This window comes from Marmota monax, unplaced genomic scaffold (genome assembly GCF_021218885.2).
Source record: "Marmota monax isolate L192 unplaced genomic scaffold, Marmota_monax_Labrador192_F-V1.1 WCK01_AAM20220418_F8-fsc00051, whole genome shotgun sequence".
Taxonomy (NCBI): domain Eukaryota; kingdom Metazoa; phylum Chordata; class Mammalia; order Rodentia; family Sciuridae; genus Marmota; species Marmota monax.
The window spans coordinates 855,543-876,072 of NW_026695202.1; the positions used below are offsets into that span (position 1 = coordinate 855,543).

Here is a 20,530-nt window from a genome sequence, read left to right on the forward strand (position 1 = left end):
AGCAGGACTGCAAATTCCTAGAAGAGAGGGAATGAGTGCTACCTTTGGTATCACGTGTAACAGCAAACCCACAGCTATAAATGCTATCTACTTTGCTTATATGTGTACCTATTTTCAATAATACAATTACATCAATTTCTATCAATGTAATAAGTACAAACAGAAGTGATTTCCCATCAGTATCTCTATGTACTTTGCAAAAGGACCACCAGCCTATTATTTTTCTAAAACAAACCACAAAAAGCTAAACTTAATGAAAGTGTTCTTGGCTGGTGCATTGCCTGGAAGATAAGTAGAAGGTATCAGAGAGGGCCGCTTCATAAAGGGCCAAGAATGCTGATCTGCTTTATGTTACCATATTGTTCTTCCTCCTCAGATAAATTAATCTCACCATCTATAAAGTGCTTTGGAGTATTAGAAAAACAATTCCGTATTCCTCAGGCCAATCTAAATGCTGCCTTCACAGAACTCTGAGTGACCTCTATTGTGGACTTGGTGGTCAGTCACCCACTACCTTATAACATTTCTTGCCCTATTTAGATTTCTCATTGTTGCTTATCTTTTCTCCCATATTAGCATTTTCTTAGATTAGTTAAGTTATAAGCTGTTTGAGGGTACAGAAGTACTTACAATTCTAGCTGTCACCCAAATGTAATCAAAAAATTCACCATCTATCAGCTTCTTAGTAAAATGTTCCCTGGTTTAAGCTGGAGGCATGTAAGAGCAGACTGGATTTGGGAGTTGTTATGGTTTGTATGTAGTGTCCCCAAAAGCTCATATGTGAGACAATGCAAGGTTTGGAGGAAAAATGATTGGGTTATAGCCTTAACCCAACCAGTGAATTAATCCCTGATAGGATTACTTGCCTGATAGGCAAGTGGGGTGTGGCTAGAGGAAATGGTTCAATGGGGGCATGGCTACTAGGTATATATTTTGTATCTGGAGAATGAAGTCTCTCTCTCTCTGCTTCCTAATCACCATGTGAGCTGTTTCCCTCTGCCACACTCTTCCACCATGATATTCTGCCTCACCTCAAGCCCCAAGGAATGGAGCCAGTCTTCTATGGACTAAGACCTCTGAAACTGAGAACTCTCAAATAAAGTATTCATCCTCTAAAAATGTAAAATAGATCTTCAGAACTTATTCTAACTAAAAGACCCAACCATAACATAAAATTGTTATGGTTGGGTCTTTTAGTTGCAGCAGAGAAAAATCTGATTAAAACAGGAGTATAGACATCTCCAGTTCTCCTCCTTGGTAGCTGGGTAGCCTCAGGCAGGCCACAAGTGTTCGGGTCTCAATTTTCTTAACTACAAACTGGGTACAGTGTCTGTTTCATTAGATTTCTATGGTGCTACAGGACAGAGATTCTCAGAAAAATGGAAGAATAAAGGGCATGAGAAATATGTGGGGAACACTAGAAGTCTTGGATAAACAAAACATATCTTCCAGAACCATCATTATAAAGGCAAGTCATTTAAAACATTATACTGATAGGAATGCAAACATAAAACTTGTATGGAGAACCAGGTGTGATGGCACACACCTATAATCCCAGGCTGAAGCAGGATGATTACAAGTTTGAAGCCAACAGAGACAACCTGGCCAGACCCTGTCTTGAAATAAAAAACTAAAGAAGGCTGAGGATGTAGCTCTGTGGTAAAGCACTTGCCTAGCATGCACTGGGTTCAATCCCTAGCACCCAAGACCACACAAACTATATGCAATAAAAAAAAGAAAAAAGAAATTGTGTAATCCCAGTGGCTCCAGAGGCTGAGGCAGGAGGATCGCAAGTTCAAAGCCAGCCTCAGCACCTTAGCAAGGCCTAAGCAATTTAAAATACTGTGTTTCAAAAAGAAAAAAGAAAAAAAACATAAGTGCTGGAGATGTGGGTTCAATTAATTTCTGGTACAAAAAAAAAAAAGGAAATTGATGAGACTTTTTTTTCTTTTTTATAAATACAATGTTGGCCCTCAAAAATCTCTCCTACTTGCCACCTAGAGCTCTTCCCCCAGATACCTCCTCTCTAAATTATTTTCCTTAGAGTACTTACTTTTTTCTGCTACTAAGGTGATTCTTGATAAAACTGGAGACTCAATGAACTACTTATGAAAATATGTTCAGAAGTATCACATAAATAAGGTATTATTGATAAAGAATTACAAATATCATCTAAAGCTAGTTTCTTCTACCCGTTAATAATATTTCTCACTTTCAAGCTTCCATTGGAATCATCATGGCATTCAGCATCAGTGGTTGGTCAGTTTTACTAAATGGCAGCCAAAGTCAGTCTTAATTTCCTGACAACAGAAAAAGGGCACATGCACACCTGTACCCAATCTATCAAGCCAGGTGCTCCGTGCCACTGAATTCCTACACCAATTGCCTGCTGTGAGGAAGGTAGTAAGCTCGCTTTCCGGTGGTGACACTCCCAAGTGTGTAGCTACCAAATGGCAAGGCTGAACTCTGTGTCGCCCTCTCACACCCACGCTGCTCCTCTGACACTTATTCACAGAGCTAGCTTTGTCAAATGCACATGTATGAATGCAGCCATTCAACCAAATCCGCAGCTGAAGTGTTTATCTGACACACCAGTTACTCAATGACCCAGAACTGCCGCTCTAGCGTGTTTATAAATGTCACATGAATTTATGTTTTCCCTCAGCACACACACTTGCTGAAACTCCCAGATAAAAACTTTTTAAAATTGTAAAACTAGGACATGCTTTTTTTTTTTTTTTTTTTTTAAAGACTTTTCTGATCAGAATGAAATGCATGCCATGGTAGATTAATGGTGAATGATACACAAGCCTTGTTGTAATTCTTGGTATTAAAGAATTTCTGGTTAAAAAAAAAAAAAAGAGGGGTAAAATTATTAGGAGAATTGGGCTGATGGTGTAGCTCAGTGGTAGAGAGCATGCTTCACATGTGTGAGGCCTTGGGTTTGATCCCCAATACCACAAAAAAGGGGGGGTGGTGGGGCTGGTATACAATGCAAAGATCACAAGATTTACATCAGAAGATATGAATTTAAACCCCATATTTATCAGTAATATAAACCTGGAGAACTTCTCTAGTCTTACTTTCTCCTTTTGTAAAATATTAATATCATTTGCTTTACCAGACTATTGTCATAAGTAAAATACTTAACTGTTCACCTCTTAAAAGCAGCATTTACAATGCTACAGTGTAATTTAAGATATATTTAAATGTTTGTCTAAGCTTTTATATGATGTAAACATGGTCATCATTATGTGGTACCTAATGGGTCCAATTTTTACTCATGAATTAAAAAAACAAAATATCTCTCTGCTCCTGAGAGCAACTCGAAGACAAGAACTTGATTTTTTACTTTTATTCCAAGAACCTTAGTGCCTGGCACAAAATCAACAACCACTCTCAGAATAAATGGACAAAAGCCTACTGGTTTGATAAGGCAAACATTTTGGAACAGCTCACCACTCTATAAAAGTTTCTCTCTAGAACTTCTTTCTTTCAGATCCATTTCAAAATAGTTATGATAAAGGATAGAATTACAGAGTTAACAGCAGGCCTAGACCTATACAAGCATATAAAATTGTCTCCTAGTAAAAGCACATTTTCTCAACATTTTAGTACAGCAGAAATGTAGCATGCTGCCCTATGAAATTCAAGAAGTCAGGTCTCTTCAATTATAAGCAGTAAGAATGCTAAGTAACTCTGATGGTATTTCCTATGTTGCTGATCAAAAGTTTAGTGTTCCTAGATCACAACACAGTCTTCCCAATTTCTGAAAACAAAATTTGTTTTATATTAAGAGTCACTAAAAGAAAGTCTTGGATTTGGATCAGTTCCTTTAGTTTATGTGAAGAGGAGAAATCGCCCCAATGGTAGTGTTTTTTGCAGTAGTTTATTGGTTGTGTTTTTGTTTTTTCTTGGTACTGGGGATTGAACCAGGGAACTTTACTACTGAACCACATTCCTAGCCCCTTTTATTTTTTATTTGTAGACAGGGTCTTGCTAAGTTGCCCCGGATGACCTTGAACTTGGAATGCTTCTGCTTTAGACTCCCAAGAGTTACTGAGATTCCAGGTGTGCACCACCACACTCAGGTTAATAACCATTCAACTCCTAACATGAAATGGGTCAGTTTTTTTATTTTTAACTTGTGTTCTACTGCACTTAGCTACTTTGTTTTGGGAAAACCTACTTCTTTAATCAAATATGATTAGAAAGAAACAGCTGTGTGAGGAACTGAGTCCCGATTTCCACTTCATGCTCTTTACAAAAACTTATTTAACAAATATGTGTTGTCTAATGCCACAAAGAATTCAAAAAAGGTAGACGTGGCCTAGGGTCTAGAAGAGTGCTTTTGAGATGAATTAGTGTTTGAGTAAGTAGCATGAAGTGGAAATCAGGACTCAGGTCCTCACACAGCTAATGCCCCTATTGCAAATTAATCATTTATTTGTGTAAAATGATGAAGGGACATTTATTGTTTAGTTTTCAAAAGCAAAGAAAAAACAAGGTATCTTAAAGATTCTAAGATTTGGGATAGGGGTGTGGCTCAGGGATTGAACACTTGCTCAGCTTCTAGGCCTTGGGTTCAATCCCCAGCACTACAAAAATAAATAAATTATATATCTCCTAAGCATTAAGCATTATCTACTAATCCTCTTCCATCTTTGACATTAATCAGCAAGTCAAATATGCTATCACAATAATTTTCTAAAAAAGTTTTTTTTCTAAAAAAGAAAAAGTTAATGAAATAAAATTTTATACAATTTGTTTGTGATATTTATTGTATTTAGCTTCATTAACAAAAGAATTTCATTGCATACTATTACCTAGATAAAACATTTAAAAAATATACCATGAAAGGCATATTAAAAAATATACCTTTTATGAATATGAAATGCTGGAAAGTCATAAATTAGGTGGAAAGAATGTTGTATTTTTTAACATAATAGCTACAAGGTCATTATTAACAATATGGACACCAAAGGACCTAAGAAATGTTCATGTTCATGTTCTTTTGCTCTGATTAATTCTATTAACAGAAACACATGATAAGAAAATCATCATAGTTTCACTCAGAAACTCTGTAAGTAGGATAAAATCACCATCACTATTTATAAAAATGAAAATGATATAAAATTAAATTAGGAAACTGAGTAAATAAATTATGGCACCTTTACATAAGCATTATAAAACTACTAAAAGTTATGTTTTCAAATAATAGTTAAATATTTAAGGCTTAAATCAGTCAACTCATAAACATGATGTGTCACTATTTTTGAGTCTGACAACAGAGTAACCATCATAACAGTTTCTTCCTTTGTGAAGAATTATGGACTAATTAAGGGATAAAGTGATAAAATATTACGTAAAAAAAAATAACAACCAAAATATCAGTCTGGAGGCATAGATGTCAGTGTAATGGTGCGACAGTCAGCTCTACTCTCTTTCTCCACAGAAACATAGAAAAGCAAGCAGAATCTGCCAGAACAACAAAAAATATTAAACAATTCTATTACATAAAGTGTCCAGAGCAGACAAACCCAGAGACAGAATGGTAGAAGGAGGTACAGGAGCTCCAGGGAGGGATGGAAAGAAGTTATTTCTTAATGGTTATAGTTTCTGTTTCAGGTAATGAAAAAGTTTTGGAAACAGGCAGTGATGGTTGTACACATTGTAAGTGTAATTAATGCCACTGAGTTACACACTTAAAACCGGTTAAAATGTCAAATTTTATGATATATGTGTTTTACCACAATAATTTAAAGAAACATAAATAAATCATTATAATACTTTCTTCTCAAAAGAATAAAGGAAGACTATCAACACCTCTGTACCCACAGGGTTGAAATGGGTCAATGAAATGGACCAGTTCCTTGAAAGTTACAATCCACCAAAACTCACATAAGGAGAAATAGATAATTTGAATAGGCCTATGTTTATTAAAGAATTTGAGTCAATAATTAATAACCATATAAAGAGTGCGGGGGACACTACCACGTCCACATGGTTTCAATGGTGAATTCTACCAAATACTTAAGGGAAAAAAATGATACCAATTCTCTACAATCTGTTCCAGAAAACTAAAGCAAAGGGAAGACTTCCTAGCCCATGCTATGAGGCCAGCATCACCCTACTACCAAAACAATGCCAGGATTTTACTAAAGAGCAAAATCATACACCAATAACTCTCATGACCACAGATGTGGAAATCCTCAATAAAATATTATCAAATAAAATCCAGCAGTATATATAAAGAATTATATACCATGAACAAGTGGGATTTATGCAAGTCTGGTACAACATTCAAAAATCAAATAACATAATCTTCTACATCTATAGGTTAAAGATGAAAAATTGTATGATCAGACCAATAAATGTACAAAAAGCTTTTGACAATCTAACATACATTTATGATTAAAACAAACCCTCAGCAACTGGAATAGAAGAAAATTTCTTCAAATAAAAAAGGATATCCACACCAAAAAAAATTATAACTAATGTCATAATGATGAGAAATGACATACTCTCTCCCTAAGACTGGAAACAAGACAAGCATGGAATTTAATCATGCCTATTTAACATCATACAGGGAAGTCCCAGGTAACTCAGTAAGACAAGACAAGGCAATAAAAGGTAAACAGAATTGAGAAGAAAAAAATAAAACTGCCTTTGTTTATAGATGAAGTGATTGTCTATTAAGAAAATCCCAATGAATTACTAAGTTTCCTGAGGCTAATAAGCAATTATAGTAAGGTTTCAAAATAAAAAATTAACATACAAAAGTCAACTGCTTTCCTATATACCAGCATGAATAGCTGAAATTTGAAATTTAAAAAATACTATAACATCTAGGTTAGCACCTCTCCTGAGGTAAATGAAAAGATAAGCCACAGATCAGGAGATAATATTTGTAAAAAACACATATCTGAGAAACAACTGGTGTCCGAAATATATAAGAAACTCTGAAAATTCAACAGTAAGAAAACAATCCAATTAAAAAAATGAGAAAAAATATCTGAAGACACTTCACTAAAGATGATATACAGATGGCAAATAAGCATATGAAATGATATTTGACATCATATGTCATTAGAGAATTACAAATTAAACCGAGATCCTACTCACACCTAACAGAAAAGCCAAAATCCAAAACACTGTCATCTGGTGAAAATGTGGAACAACAGGAACTCCCATTCGTTGTTGATGCAAATACAAATGGTGTATAGCTACTTCAGAAGAGTTTGACAGTATTTACAATGCTAAACCTAGGCCTACCACAGGATTCAGGGTTATTCATCAGGTATTTACCCAATCCTGAAAAATTATGTCTACACAAAAACCTGCCCACAAATGTTTATAGCAGCTTTATTCATAATTGCCAAAAATTGGAAGCAATTGAGATGTCCACCAATAAGTGAATAGCTAAGCAAACTGGTACACCCACACGATGGATCATTACCCAGGGACAAAAAGAAATGAATTATCAAGTCATAAAAAAACGAGGAGGAAACCAAAAGAAATAGGAAAAAGAAGTCCATTTGGATAGACTACATACTATATGATTCCGACTAAATGACATTCTGGAAAAGGAACAACTGTACACACAGTAACAAGATTGCTGGGGGAAGGGAAGAGGAAGGAATCATGCACAGGTAAAGCATAGGGCAGGGCCACAGCAGGACAGAAAAACTATTCTGCATGACACTGTAATGGCAGATATATGACTTATCTATGTTTTTGTCAAACCCGTAGAACCATACAACCCAAAGAATGAATCTTAAAATAATTAAGCTAATAAAAAGTCTACCAATATTGGTTTATCAATTTTAACAAGTATACCACTCTGCTGGAAGAGGTTAAAAATAAAGAAGACTGCTGGGGGAGAGAGGGTATATGGGAATTCTCTGTATTTTAAAATTGCTCTAAAATATAAAGTCTACTAAAATTTCATACACATACACACACAAAGTAAACTCACATCTCTTCTTTTACATTCAAATTTAGAAACTTCTCACCACATGTGACCTTTCCATATTTAGACAGTATGAAAAAATATTTCCATACTCAGCTTACTTCTAGGAGATTCTAGGCTTCCAGAAGGTGAATAAATAAGAAAGAAAAGCCTCCACTCCCACAGAGCTTACCTCTAAAATGTAATGCAGAGAAATTAAGACATGAAGTAAGAAAACATACATATCCACATACAATTTCAAATCCGTTCCAGATGATAGGTGTTACTGAGCTGAGAACTACCTAACGGCAAGAGCTTGTTAAGGGATGACCTGGGACAGAGCTCTCTATGGGCTGATGCAACAACAAGTGCAAAGCTCCCAAGTCAGGACAAGCGAAATGTGTTCAAGGATCAAAAACAAGGTGACTGCACCAGCTGTGTGCCTGAGCCTTGGCAAGTATTTCCCTGATCTTCTGTGAGAAAGTCAGCCCAGGCTGGCCCACTGGTCCCAGGAGGAAGAGGGACATGGCATGGAGCCAACCAACCCACCCTGATCACGCTGATGGGTTGACTGCCTCTGAGCTGCACATCCTAGGGAACAAATAATTGCCATTTTAAGTCAGGAGCTGGCAATTTTTTTCTGAGGGCAAAACAGTAAACATCTTAGACTTTATAGGTCAACATGGTTTCTGCCCCAACTATTCAATTCTACCATTGTGCAAAATGTGAATTAGCTACAGACAACAGATACACAAACCGCCATGGCTGAGTTCCAACAAAATTTATGTTCACTGATATTTGAATTTCATAAAATTCTTATATTTCTGTGAAATACTATTTTTTAAAAAAATTTTGAAACCATATCAAATGTAAAAATCATTCTTAGATTAATTACAGGCCACACAAAAATAGCCTTAATTTGTTGCTCCTGCTTTAAGACAGCAAATTTTAGTTACTTGTTATGGAACATTTTTGTGGAAAGTTACATGATGCACAGAGGTTACATAATACAGGTTGCTCAGAAGGGGCAGGTGGCACACTTAGGTCCTTATGCAGGCCATTGGAAAAGGTCTAGATTTTCTACTATATGCAACAGGCATGAAGTAATCTGACTCAGTTTTTAAAATGTGCTCTGGTTGTAGTGTGGAGAACAGAATAGAGCAAGAGTGTGAGTGGTGACAGTGGCTACCAGTTCTCTTCCATTGCAATTCATCTTCCATATTACTTCTAAGATAATTGTTCTAAGCAGAGATTTGATTTTATCACTCCCTTGCTTTAAATCCTTTGATGGTCCCATTTCCTTCAGGATGCAACCGAATTCCTTAGCAGCATCCAATAAGCAAGTCCTAAGTTGGCCCCCACCTGCCTCTCCAGCTTCAGTTCTTTACCACCCCCAAAACCCTGAAGTTCTTCAGGTGATAATGTCTCATATACACCTTTACACCCATGGTATCTTTCACTTTAAAAGGAAAAAACCAAAAAGATCCTATTTCCTTCCTAGCCATCTCCTTTCAGAACAAGCACAGATGTCACTCCATCAGAGAAAGATTGCCTGGCACCCAAGTCTCTCTCTCCTCAACTTCATTTATCACAATTTTTTCAAGATTAGCATCATTAAGTGATCTCAGCTATTACTATAGTTGCTATGTGTGTCAGTCCATTCTGAAAGCATAAAATGCTCTTCCAATTCCTCTCGTTCAAAACAGAAGGATCTTCCAGGGAGCATGCCAAAAAAGTAAGAGATTTCAATAATGGTGTCATCTAGAGAGAAAGAGGGTCATGTCATGCTTGACACAGCTTCTGGAGGTTTTGAAAAAGAAGACTTTGGAACCCAAGCCTGCCTGGGATTTTGATGCTTCTGGTGTGCTTTGTAGTACATAATGGTGTTGGGTGGTGGGCTACGCACATACTGAAGCACATCATGGATTCAGGCTGTGGCTGCTTGGTCACTGGCAGTGTTATTCCATATTGAAACAATACCACCTAGAAGTGGACAGAGATCACAGCCCCATAGACCTTCTCCCAAACTAAGAACTGTTCTCCCAACAGGGCAGGAAGGAGATTCTCCCAGCTACAGGAGGCCAAGCTCTTCTGCAAAAAATAATCTGCTTATCAACATTTTTATTTGCATTAACCTCCCACATGTGTTTCATTCCTTCTTTGAAGAGATGGAAGTCACTGTGCCTGTCAGGTCCCCAGGACATACCATGTGACTGTAAAGCCTCCACAACTGCTCCACAGAAGCACAGATACAGATCTGTTTCATGTTCTGTTCACAGCTTCATGAGCTGGTGGGATAGCTTGGAGTCTTCCTGAAGCAACCAGAAAATGTTTGTACTGCAGAGGATGCTCTGCTGGTCCAGGGTCAGTCACCCATCTCTGCTGCTGCTCTCTTGTCTCATTCCATTTTTATTTCTACCATTTTTCTGTGTGCTGTTTTCTACATTCTGATCACGGTCCCCACTGACATCATCGTTCAAGCTACTGAATTTATTCATCCTCTCATCCCTGCTGTTGTCCCACAATGCATTTTGTCAGGTGTCTTGTACGCATTAGACACTTCATTTAATCATTTGCTTGCCCATCTCCCTGCCTGGATTGAGATTTTTTCAAAACCAGAAAGAAACTGTGTCTCTAGTTTGAAACAGAGAACCTGGCTCAGAGTAAACGCCTCCATAAATCTTTGTTGTAGATTCTTTTATGAGCAGATTCTGAAGCCTTGGTAAAGATTTATGACTTTGGAATTAATGGAAGGAAAAAATGAAATTGAAGGAAAGAGGTAATGGGGGGGGGGATTTATCAAGGGGAAAGGATAAACTAGAATCCTAAAATAATAAACAATTTTAGAAAGTAATTTTAAAGTGAGCCATGTGACTTTTAGTCTGACCACAGAATACATTTCACCCTGCATAAGTGTGACTTGATTATGCATCACAGCTGTGACAATCAAGTCTGTAACACTTCTGAAGATCACTTTTTTCCTGTTTAATTTAGTGCACATATGAATCATACACAGGCTGACTAATCACCTGCTAAAGATACTGCATCTGGATCACAAGATGGGAACAAATTATTCCAAGCTTGGATAAACATAAAAAGATATATTGTGAATATATATCATCCATTAGTTATATAGGTTACATTTTAGAAGAAATGAGAGAGAAAGTCTACAGTGTAATTATAAAGTGCAAGCTATATTAAATTCATCAAGCACTTGCCTCCTCTGTTGTCACATCAAATATATTGTGGGGGTTTTTTTGGGTTTTTTTGCTATCTCTAGGGAAAGATCACCAGGTGGGCATCAGCCCAGAGGGTAGGTCCCTGACTTCTGTCTTCATGAGCATCATGACCAGGAAAACACTCCTGAGAGGGGACATATGGCACCTAATTAGCATTTACTCAACATCTTCCATGAGACACTTTGCAAGGTGTCTTGTACACATTAGACACCTCATTTAATACATCTTTCCTCATTAGGCTACATCACAATTAGTGAACAAAACAAATTTTGATGCCCCTAAGTATTCATTCAACAAACACCCACTGAGCACCTATAGTTAGGGTCTAGGAGAACAAACGAACTTGTCTATTTTGTTTACTTTTGTATCTCAGGATGTTAGTGATGTGTCTGGCAAACATACACAAGATGTCTGGGCCTACTAAGCCTTGCAAATCTCTCCTCTTTCTATGTCTTTCCACCAGCCTAGTACAGGGCTCCTGTAGACTACCTGGCAGCCATTCTTGGCTCTTTGATTCATGATTTCCTAACTTGAGCACCATCAATATTTGGGGCCTGATCATTGTTGTGGGGGTTGTCCTATGCATCACAGAAAATTTGGTGGTATTCTGGGTTCTATCTATTAAATGCTAGTGAAAATAACCTTTATTGGTACCCATTGTTCTTGGACCAACACTGAAGTCCTAAAAATCTTAATCTACCAGGTGCTAGGAAAAGGGCACCACCAAATGCACTCCACCTTAGAACCACCTTGCCTTGCTTTCAACCTTTAGACACAACGGCCTTCATTTACCTTCTCAAATGTACCCCAACTTCAAGGCCTTCACATTATTTCCTTGTGGAAAAGAGCACAGTTTCTCAGCACAATTGACATTTTAGGCTGGATAATTCTTTGCTTGGGGGGCTGTGCATTAGCAGAATCCCTGGCTTCTGCTCACTAAATGCCAGTAGCACTAATACCATCCCATGCCCAACTGTGACAATCAAAAATGTCTCTAGACATTGTGAAATATCCTGAGGGTGGGGAGAGGGGCAGAATCACTGCCAGCTGAGAACCACTGCTTAGAGCAGACCTGCCTCCTGTCCTCTGCCTCAATAATTCCTACCCTCTAGAGTAAAGCTCACAAAACCAAAACAGCCTCTCCTGACCCCAGCCACCAGAAAAAACTTCTCACTTCAAGTCTCTCACCCAATACCCTCTACTTCTCTGCATCATTTCCCAAAACTGTTATGAAGGAGCATTTACTGTCTGGCTGTACAACCAGAATATAATTTCTTCATGAGCAGGAACCATGTCTGCTTCCTTCACTGCTATACCCCCAGGGGCCTGGTTCAGAGCTTGACAAACATGTACTCACTGAATGAATGAATAAGCCAGACACTCTGCTGGGCACAGGGACCTGAAGATAAGAGAGAATCCATCTTGGTTCAGGATGCTCAGTACAGAAATGGCAAGTTTCATCTCGTAGGCAAGCTCAATTAACTGGTAGTAGCCTTGAGAAGCTGGGCATGGAAAACTAAAAGCTTCCTCTGAGGCACAGAAACACAAGATATCACATTCCAAAGGGAAGTGCTGGACCGAGATGCCACGTTCTCTCAGGAGGGTGAAAAACATCCCAATCACAGGTCCAAGGGCTGAAGATTAGAGGCTTTTCAGAATCAGAGGCATTCCCTGACTCCTATCCCATGACTCCTATTCCCTGATGACTCCTCCCCACCCAAGCCCAGTTAAGAGTTCAACAGGATCACCAAGAGAGCTCATTATAGGTCCATGGAGTTGGCACCATGCTTGTGTCACACTTAAGAACTAGGAAGGGCTACCTGGCTACCTGCTCTGAGGTGAAAAGTGGTCACTACAACAGATTTAGCCCCAGTGAGGGTGGTGGGTATGGTCACTTAGGATGCCCTTTGAACTCCCTCAGGAGGAGCAAGCTTGGTCAGTACAAATCCCAGAAAGCTCTATATCTGTTTAGGAAGGACTTTCCTACCTCGCCTCTTTGCCTTCTGAACTCACAGGAAGGATCATAAACAGGTAACTGAGAAAGAGAAGCACCAGCAGAGGTCTCTTTCTGTCCCCATATACCTGTGCTCCCCTCAACTGCAGGCTTCCTGCCTGTACCACGCAGCTAGGGAGGCAAGAAGCGCCAACCTAAGCTCTAAGTTCCACCATGCCATGAGAGTAACCACTCTAACTGCTGAAGGGATATTATGCTTTGTGATTTAAAGTGACCACGGGAGTTTGTATAATCTAGACATATAACAGATGCTGTAGGCCCAACTGAGGGCCTGTTAGCAATGTACCTACTCAGTGTGTCACTTACCAATTCTTCTTCCATAAGAAAATCTTGCCCCACACAACACAACTGTTCAGGGTTTCATTCAGGAAGGCTCTACGGCCTAATGGGGCCAATATCAGGAAAGGATCACTGAGCCTTTGGACAAGTTCTTTAACCATCTTCTGAAGAGCTCTCAGAAGTTGAAGGAACCTCAGACTGTTAAAGAAATTATTCTGAAATTATGTCTGGACTCAAGGAGAAAAAAGGACCATGATAAATGTGCACCATCTGTCACAAGAAGGTAGAGTGGTAGAGTGGTAGGTATGTATGGAGCTTTACAGATCCCAGCATTTAAGATTGAGAGGGCACAATGAATGAAGGCAGAGTGAGGAGGATAGCCTTGCAGAAGAAAGTTGGAGGGGAAATTTCCAGACCCACAGAGTGCCAGATGCTGCAGAAAGTCAAGTTTTTCTCTCACGACATGCTAAAATTCATTAATAAAATGAACAATATTTAGACCTCTAAGAAGAAGTCGGGTCAAATGGTACTATCAAATCACCATATTAAATTATGAATTGATTTAATACTGAAAGATTTACAAGGACACAATGAACTGTGTTTAGCAAAACTCCATATTAATAAACCCATATGAGAATACAAGTTTCATGAATCAATTAACAAGATATTAAAAATAGAAACAACCTATTTTTGCATCTTTTGCAACAAGGTAAAGGGCTAACAACTATCACAGACTTAATGTCAATGTAAAGGCCAGGAAAAGGAAATGGCTTTCAACTCAAGCCAGTGTTTAGGACTTCTGTTGCCCTGTTCTTTAGTAACTGCCTTGTAATTATCCTGTGGGAAGCCATCCTCAGCTCATGTGGTTCAGTTCTGAGAGTCTACCTCGCCCAGTCCCCTAGCTCTGGCGATGATCCAGGTGGTAACAAGGGTATAAGAAGGGCACTTGCTCTCTGGGCTAGGCAGGCAGCTCTGGGTCTAGCTGGAACTAATGAGAAAGAAAACTGTCCTGCTGCTGCAGTTACTGAACTGGCAGAATAGAAGCTGGTGTTGCCAGCAACAATCTTTGCTCCCATATGGGAAAACCCTGCCTGAGAAGTAAACCAAAGTGGAACCAGTTCCACTTTGGCTTACTTCTCAGGACAAAGGACAAAAAGAGATTCCTGACAACACCATTTGAGCATCCCCAATCCCAATTCTGCCAGAGACTTGCACTATATCCTTGATCATACCAGCTAATAACACACCTTTTTTAATAAACCAGGTCTGAACTGGGTCTGCCACCTGCAACCTAGTACTGTTAATTTACACCAAGAACAATTTTTAACCACTGGGAATTCAAAATGTAAGAGAGGTCATAAACTTTTACGATATTACCAAACTATACTCAAATTATTCCTAAATATTCTTACTGCCTAAAATAGTCTTGCCTCCCTAAAGTTTGTGCCACCTTGTAAAGGTCTCTAAGCCTCCTCTAAGATGTTTCAACCCATAAATTTTCTTTTTCTGCTGCCTTTCTAAGCACTTTCTGTGAACCTATTCAAGCACTCAATTACTTCCTCCTTTATACCATTACTCAGTCCTCATGCATCTGTCACCTCATCTCAGCTAGAGGCTCAAGATATAGAAGCTCAAAGCCTCTACATCTCTGACAGTGCCTTGCACTCTACTATGGACATTCTAACAGCAGGCCTCCAGTTTTCAAAAAGTTACCAAAACATGAATGATTCCAGAGCATGAAAATGAGCAAGTTATAATCAGATCAATCATATTTGAAAAATAAAAGGTGATTACAGACACTCTGAATCACAGTAGAAAACTTATCTTTACTGGGAATGAGCTTGAAAGGATGTTGGTTAAAAATGTTCAAAATTCATTCATTCATATGTCCATCCATCCACCCGGTATTTATTTGATCAATCACTTTCTAGGTGCTAAGAATGCAACAGAGAATAAGACAAGGTCCCTGCTTGGTAGTTAGCTGGGCTGTGTATCCCTCCCACATCCCCCCAAAGAAAGAGTTCTTTTAAAAAAAAAAAAAAAAAAAGCTTAGTGGGCCCTGGCATTTTTCTCAGTAACACTAATGCCATAATATTACATAGTTTATACTTTTAATGTGAAGCACCCAATAAATATATACTTGCAGAACATTAAACCAAAAATGGGGGAGGGACTTAGGTATCTACTCTAATACTTTAAACACAATTTTTTTAAACAATAAATTTTTTCCACCAAAAAGAAATTATAAAACAGATAATAATGGAAGATCCCAACCAACAAAGCAGCTGGGAGTTACTCAATTTGGGAACCATTGAGAATCAGTTTGTGCTGGAGCTAGGATCAGGCCAGACTGTTCCCTCTCGGACTAAATCTCTTTCCACTTCATCTATTTGCTGTGTTGGACCAAGAACATGCTCAAAATGTGTGTTTAATGAATTAACTAATCAAATACAAACATGATAACTATTTTCTTTCTTGAAATTGGACCAGTGTGAGAAATGAGTCACCGAGGCAAAATGTAACCTGAGCTATACCCAGTTTTTAAATCCTCTTTTCCCTTGAATGATAGTATCTTATTATTCCAAAATGATGATAGAAAAGAGGCAAGCAAAAGGGTGCAGAGAAGCCAGGGGAAAAGCACTATCTGGTAGGAGAAAACTCTATTTGAACCTATCTGACCTCCTTATGAAAGTCAGTTTGGGGATATTTGTTTCCACACTTAGTTCACATAAGGGAGTGACATATTTTATATATACACACAAAAGGCACACAGATGTACATGTACATGGGAATTTATAATCCTTTATTCGCAATCCTGAAATCCAAAAGCCCTGCACACCAAAGATGGCTTTGTACCTTATAGGGAAACTTGACCTAACATGAACCTGTCTGTGGCAAAACTTGACCGAAACTGACATAAGGCTATTTATAGATTGTATTTTCCTCACTGAGAATATTCATATATTTCACTATAAAAAAAACAACAACCACAACCCTGAGGTTTAATTATAATGTTATATTTCTAGAAGTTTCTGATAAGAAATTGTGTACTTGCATATAAATAATTCAACTAAAAAATCATGACCCCAAAGTAAATTATTTACCTCAAAAATACATCTTAAAATATATACAATAGCAATTAAGATAGAATGAATATTTAAAATCAGACATTTTTGAGCTAAAAAGGATCTTGAGAGCATAGTCAATCTAGTGCTCTCATTTGTAAATGAGAAAACTAAGGCTCCCAAAGGCCACATGACTTGCCTAAGTCAAGGAGTTTACCACAGACAAGCTCCTCCCTGATACCCTCACCCCAAGGCAATGTACTTCTGTGACCATTAGTCCCAATTCTCAGGGCCTATCCTGTGGAGTGTCACCTCTGGGTCCAGTTCTACTTTTGTTTTATCAGAGTTCCCAAGGGTTCTCTAGAAAACACTTGGCTCAACATCAGGAAATTTTTTTTTTAATGCTTTTTATATACTTCCCTCCCTTAATTATAAAATTTGGAGTAAGTATACAAATGGTTTCTCAAAACATAGCAACCAATACTTCTTACACTAAGAGGGAATTAAGATAATGAATTCATAGTTAACAATAAACTTATTCCTTTAATCCATTATAATTAATTATTAATAAGTCAGTATTATTAACTATATGATCAAAGCATTCTATTTTCAGGGTATATTTCAAAATAAGGACTGAAGACATAAAATAATTCATGATGATAATAATAACCAATAGTAGCAGTAGCTATTACCATTTAATAAGGGTCTGTTACATGCCACGAATTGTTCAAGGTTCTTTACACACAGATCTTGTCTTCAGTATCTACCCTGCAAGGAAGATATTCTTGCCTTCATTTTAAAGATGAGGAAGCTCAGAGAGTTTAAATATTCTTTTCAGATTAGACAAGAAGGATCCTGGTCTGTTTGAGAAACAGTAATGTAAACAGCCTCAGAGCCAAGTTGCCTTAGTTTGAAGCTCATCACTGGCATGAATTAGCTGCATTAACTTGTGCAAATGCCTGTTTTGTCACTTGTAAAATGGGTATATAATAGTACCCATGTCACAGGGTTGGTATGAGGATTAAATGACCTGGTAAGGCCTATGTTAAAGTGTGAGTTATTATCATGATCATCATTACCTGGAGCCAGCATTCAAACCCAGATCTGCCTAATCCTGCATCTCCTCTTTTCTACTATGCTGTACAAGTTAACCACAGCCAGCTGCCTGTTTTCCATGCCACCTGTTGAAGTTCTTTGCCTCTCATTCTCTTGTCTGTTTAAATTTTAAGGCCTTTGGCCATTTCAAAACAGTGACAAATGTCTTTTTTTTTGGGGGGGAGGGGCAGAATAAATGAATGAAAGGAAAAAAGAAAAAAGGTATAAAAGATGAAAAATTCTAACAACTGGTATGCTTAAGTTACCTTTTTTTAATGCAAGGGATTTGATAGCTAACTTAAAATTAATCAGATCATCCAAAAGCTATGAGACACTTTCCTGCGCATAGATACATTAAGTTATAACACATGAAACAAAGGTCAACGGGTAGATAACATTAAGCAGATATTCTACACTTACAAGTCTAGGGCTCTCTCATTCTTATCTATGAGGCTTTTCCTTTTCTCTCTCTCTCTCTCTCTCTCTCTCTCTCTCTCTCTCTCTCGGTAGTTTCTAGAAATACATACTGAAAGTACACACTTGGAAGCATGCATATAATTCAGCCAGACATTAAACAAATAGTCTGCATATATTGGCAGTATCTGACACTATATTTGAGCTACTGTTAACAGTTATTTACACGGCATCTTTTCTTATGGAGCTAATAATCCAGAATGGGTATATTTTAAGCAAATGTGTATATGTGGCATTTTTAAAAAACACTCTGTTAATTTTAAAACCTTTTGTAATCTTCTAACCAAAAAAAAAAAAAAAAGTTAAGACAAGTAAATCAATTTTAAACCACCTGACAATATAATTTTTCTGTTGCCAAAAGTGGTGTTCTCTATAGTCACATACACATGCTGTCTCAATGCTTACCTATTCATAGTTTCCGTACACTTGTTTTAGATGGGGAAAAAAATACTCTATTGGGGCTGGTGGTGTGGTTTAGCATTCAGGAGGCAAAAAGGAAAAAAAAAGGCCCCCACAAAGAACACTGTATTAAGCAATACAATCGTTATTAAATGAAATAACTATTAAGTCTAAATCAAAGGATTATTTCAATCCAGAAAACAGTTAAAGTATACATCCAAATGGGCACAAAACCCACTGAACACGGGTGTTGCTGGCTCCCACACCTGTTGCCTGGATCCTCTGAACTTGACAGTCTAACTGAACTACTTATTGCACAGTAACTGAGAGCAGATCAGGAAAGGCTGGGTTTATGTGATTTAAATTATTACCATATCCCATGACCCAAGGGCCTGTGTGGCTACCAAGAGGTCTGGGGCAGGAGTCCAAGTTACCCAGTCCCGGCCACATGACAGGGGCCCTATTCTCAGCTGGAGAGGCCTTTGAAGTAGCCAATAGATCTTTAACATCAGGGTGCGCACAGCTACCATGAGGGCCTCCAGGCATCAGCTGACATACTGCTGTCCAAAATAAGAAAGCAAACGTGAAAAAGTAAAATAAAATAAAATAAATATTCTCACAGCTAAGTCCTTTGAATTTGGGGCCAGTACCTTTTCCCCGTTGCAAATTCACATGAAATAAAACAGGTTTCTGGAACAAAAGTTTTGAGATATAGGAAGAAATGGGATTAACAGAGAGATGAAGAAAATAAAGTGCTTTGTCAAAGGTGGCAAGATTAGTAGGGTGGCAACAAGGGAGGGAAATTGAAGAAGAGGCCGGGAAGGAGGATTTAGGAGCGCCAGGGAAACGGGAAAAGAAACTCTAGGGGAAAGAGCTTCAATAGGGAGGGCAAGGCCTGAGGGAGAGCGCCAAATGACAGGAGGACCCTGGCGACGGTACCTGAAGGAAGGGGACTCAGCGTCTTTCCCCGACACTGTGGGTTGGACAGACATCGACCCTAGATGCTGAGCACGTGCTGGGGAGGAGATGCGAGCTCTGGCTGCCTCGGGAAACCGCAGGCGTGGGGCCGGTCCCGGGGCTGCAGGGCGGATGGGAGACGCGCGGGGCGCGGGCGCCTGGGGCTCGGCAGGGCAGGGAGCCGGGTGCCGAGCGCGTCCGCAGGCTCCGGCAGCGCCGCTACTCACCTCTCCGAACTGGAAGGCGGAGACGATGGTGACAACGACGCCCACGAAACAGACGTAGAGCCCATACCTGTGGGACAGGCAGGTATAGGTCTGTCTCTGCAAGAGCTTGAGCAGCATCACCCCGGCCGCCGCCACGCCACGCCACGCCCGGAGGAGCCAGAGCCGCCTCCGCCGTCTCAACGAGCCGCCATTCAGGGGCCCCGGCTGGGCCGCCGCGCTCAGGTCACAGCCTCCCGGCGCCGCGCATTGCAGCTCGGAGGACTGACGCCCGCTGGGCTAGGCGCCGCGGCAGCCGCTTCCGGGAGCCGGGAGCCCACGCCCTCCGCGCAGCGGAGGCGGACCCCAGGTCCGCGAGGCGGCGGGCGCCGCCCGGGTCTGGCCCGGCGAGAGGCAACGGCGGCGGCGGGGATCGCTAGCGCCACCTGGAGGGCTGAGGGGCAAGAGCAGGTGCGCGCCCTTCTGTCTGCGCGTGCGCGGCAGGCTCTGCGGGCTGCCCTGAGATCCACCAACCGGGTTTGACAGGCAAGCGAGAGAGGACCAGCCCCCGAAGCCAGGCCCAGCCTCAGACCGTGCTGATAGCTGGAATATTTTTGTGCGCAAAGATTCCTTCGGGCTGGGATGTAGCTCAGTGGCAAAGCGTCTGCCTTGCATTCGCAAAGCCCTGGGTTCGACCCCCAGTTCCAAAAAAGACAAAAAAAAGAACCCCACCAAAAAAAAAATAAGATTAAAAAAAAAAAAACCCTTTTCCATCCTGAACTAAAAAATTATGGTTTTTTCATAGCGCTTAGAGGAGACACTGTGTGGAACTTAACCCCAGTCCCTGACACCCA

At 39.5% G+C, this 20,530-nt stretch overlaps 1 protein-coding gene and 1 pseudogene across 1 annotated transcript in view; both read right to left on the reverse strand.

Moving 5' to 3' along the window:
- Gnptab (N-acetylglucosamine-1-phosphate transferase subunits alpha and beta) overlaps window positions 1-19,980 on the reverse strand; it is a 78,300-nt gene extending 58,320 nt beyond the window's left edge. The window contains exon 1 of the mRNA XM_046429430.2: window positions 19,701-19,980. Coding sequence (XP_046285386.1) covers window positions 19,701-19,817 — 117 coding nt within the window. The 5' untranslated portion in view covers window positions 19,818-19,980. The remainder of the gene's footprint in view (window positions 1-19,700) is intronic.
- On the reverse strand, window positions 1,192-19,679 carry LOC131423615 (eukaryotic translation initiation factor 4E type 2-like; annotated as a pseudogene).
- Window positions 19,981-20,530: the final 550 nt, after the last annotated feature.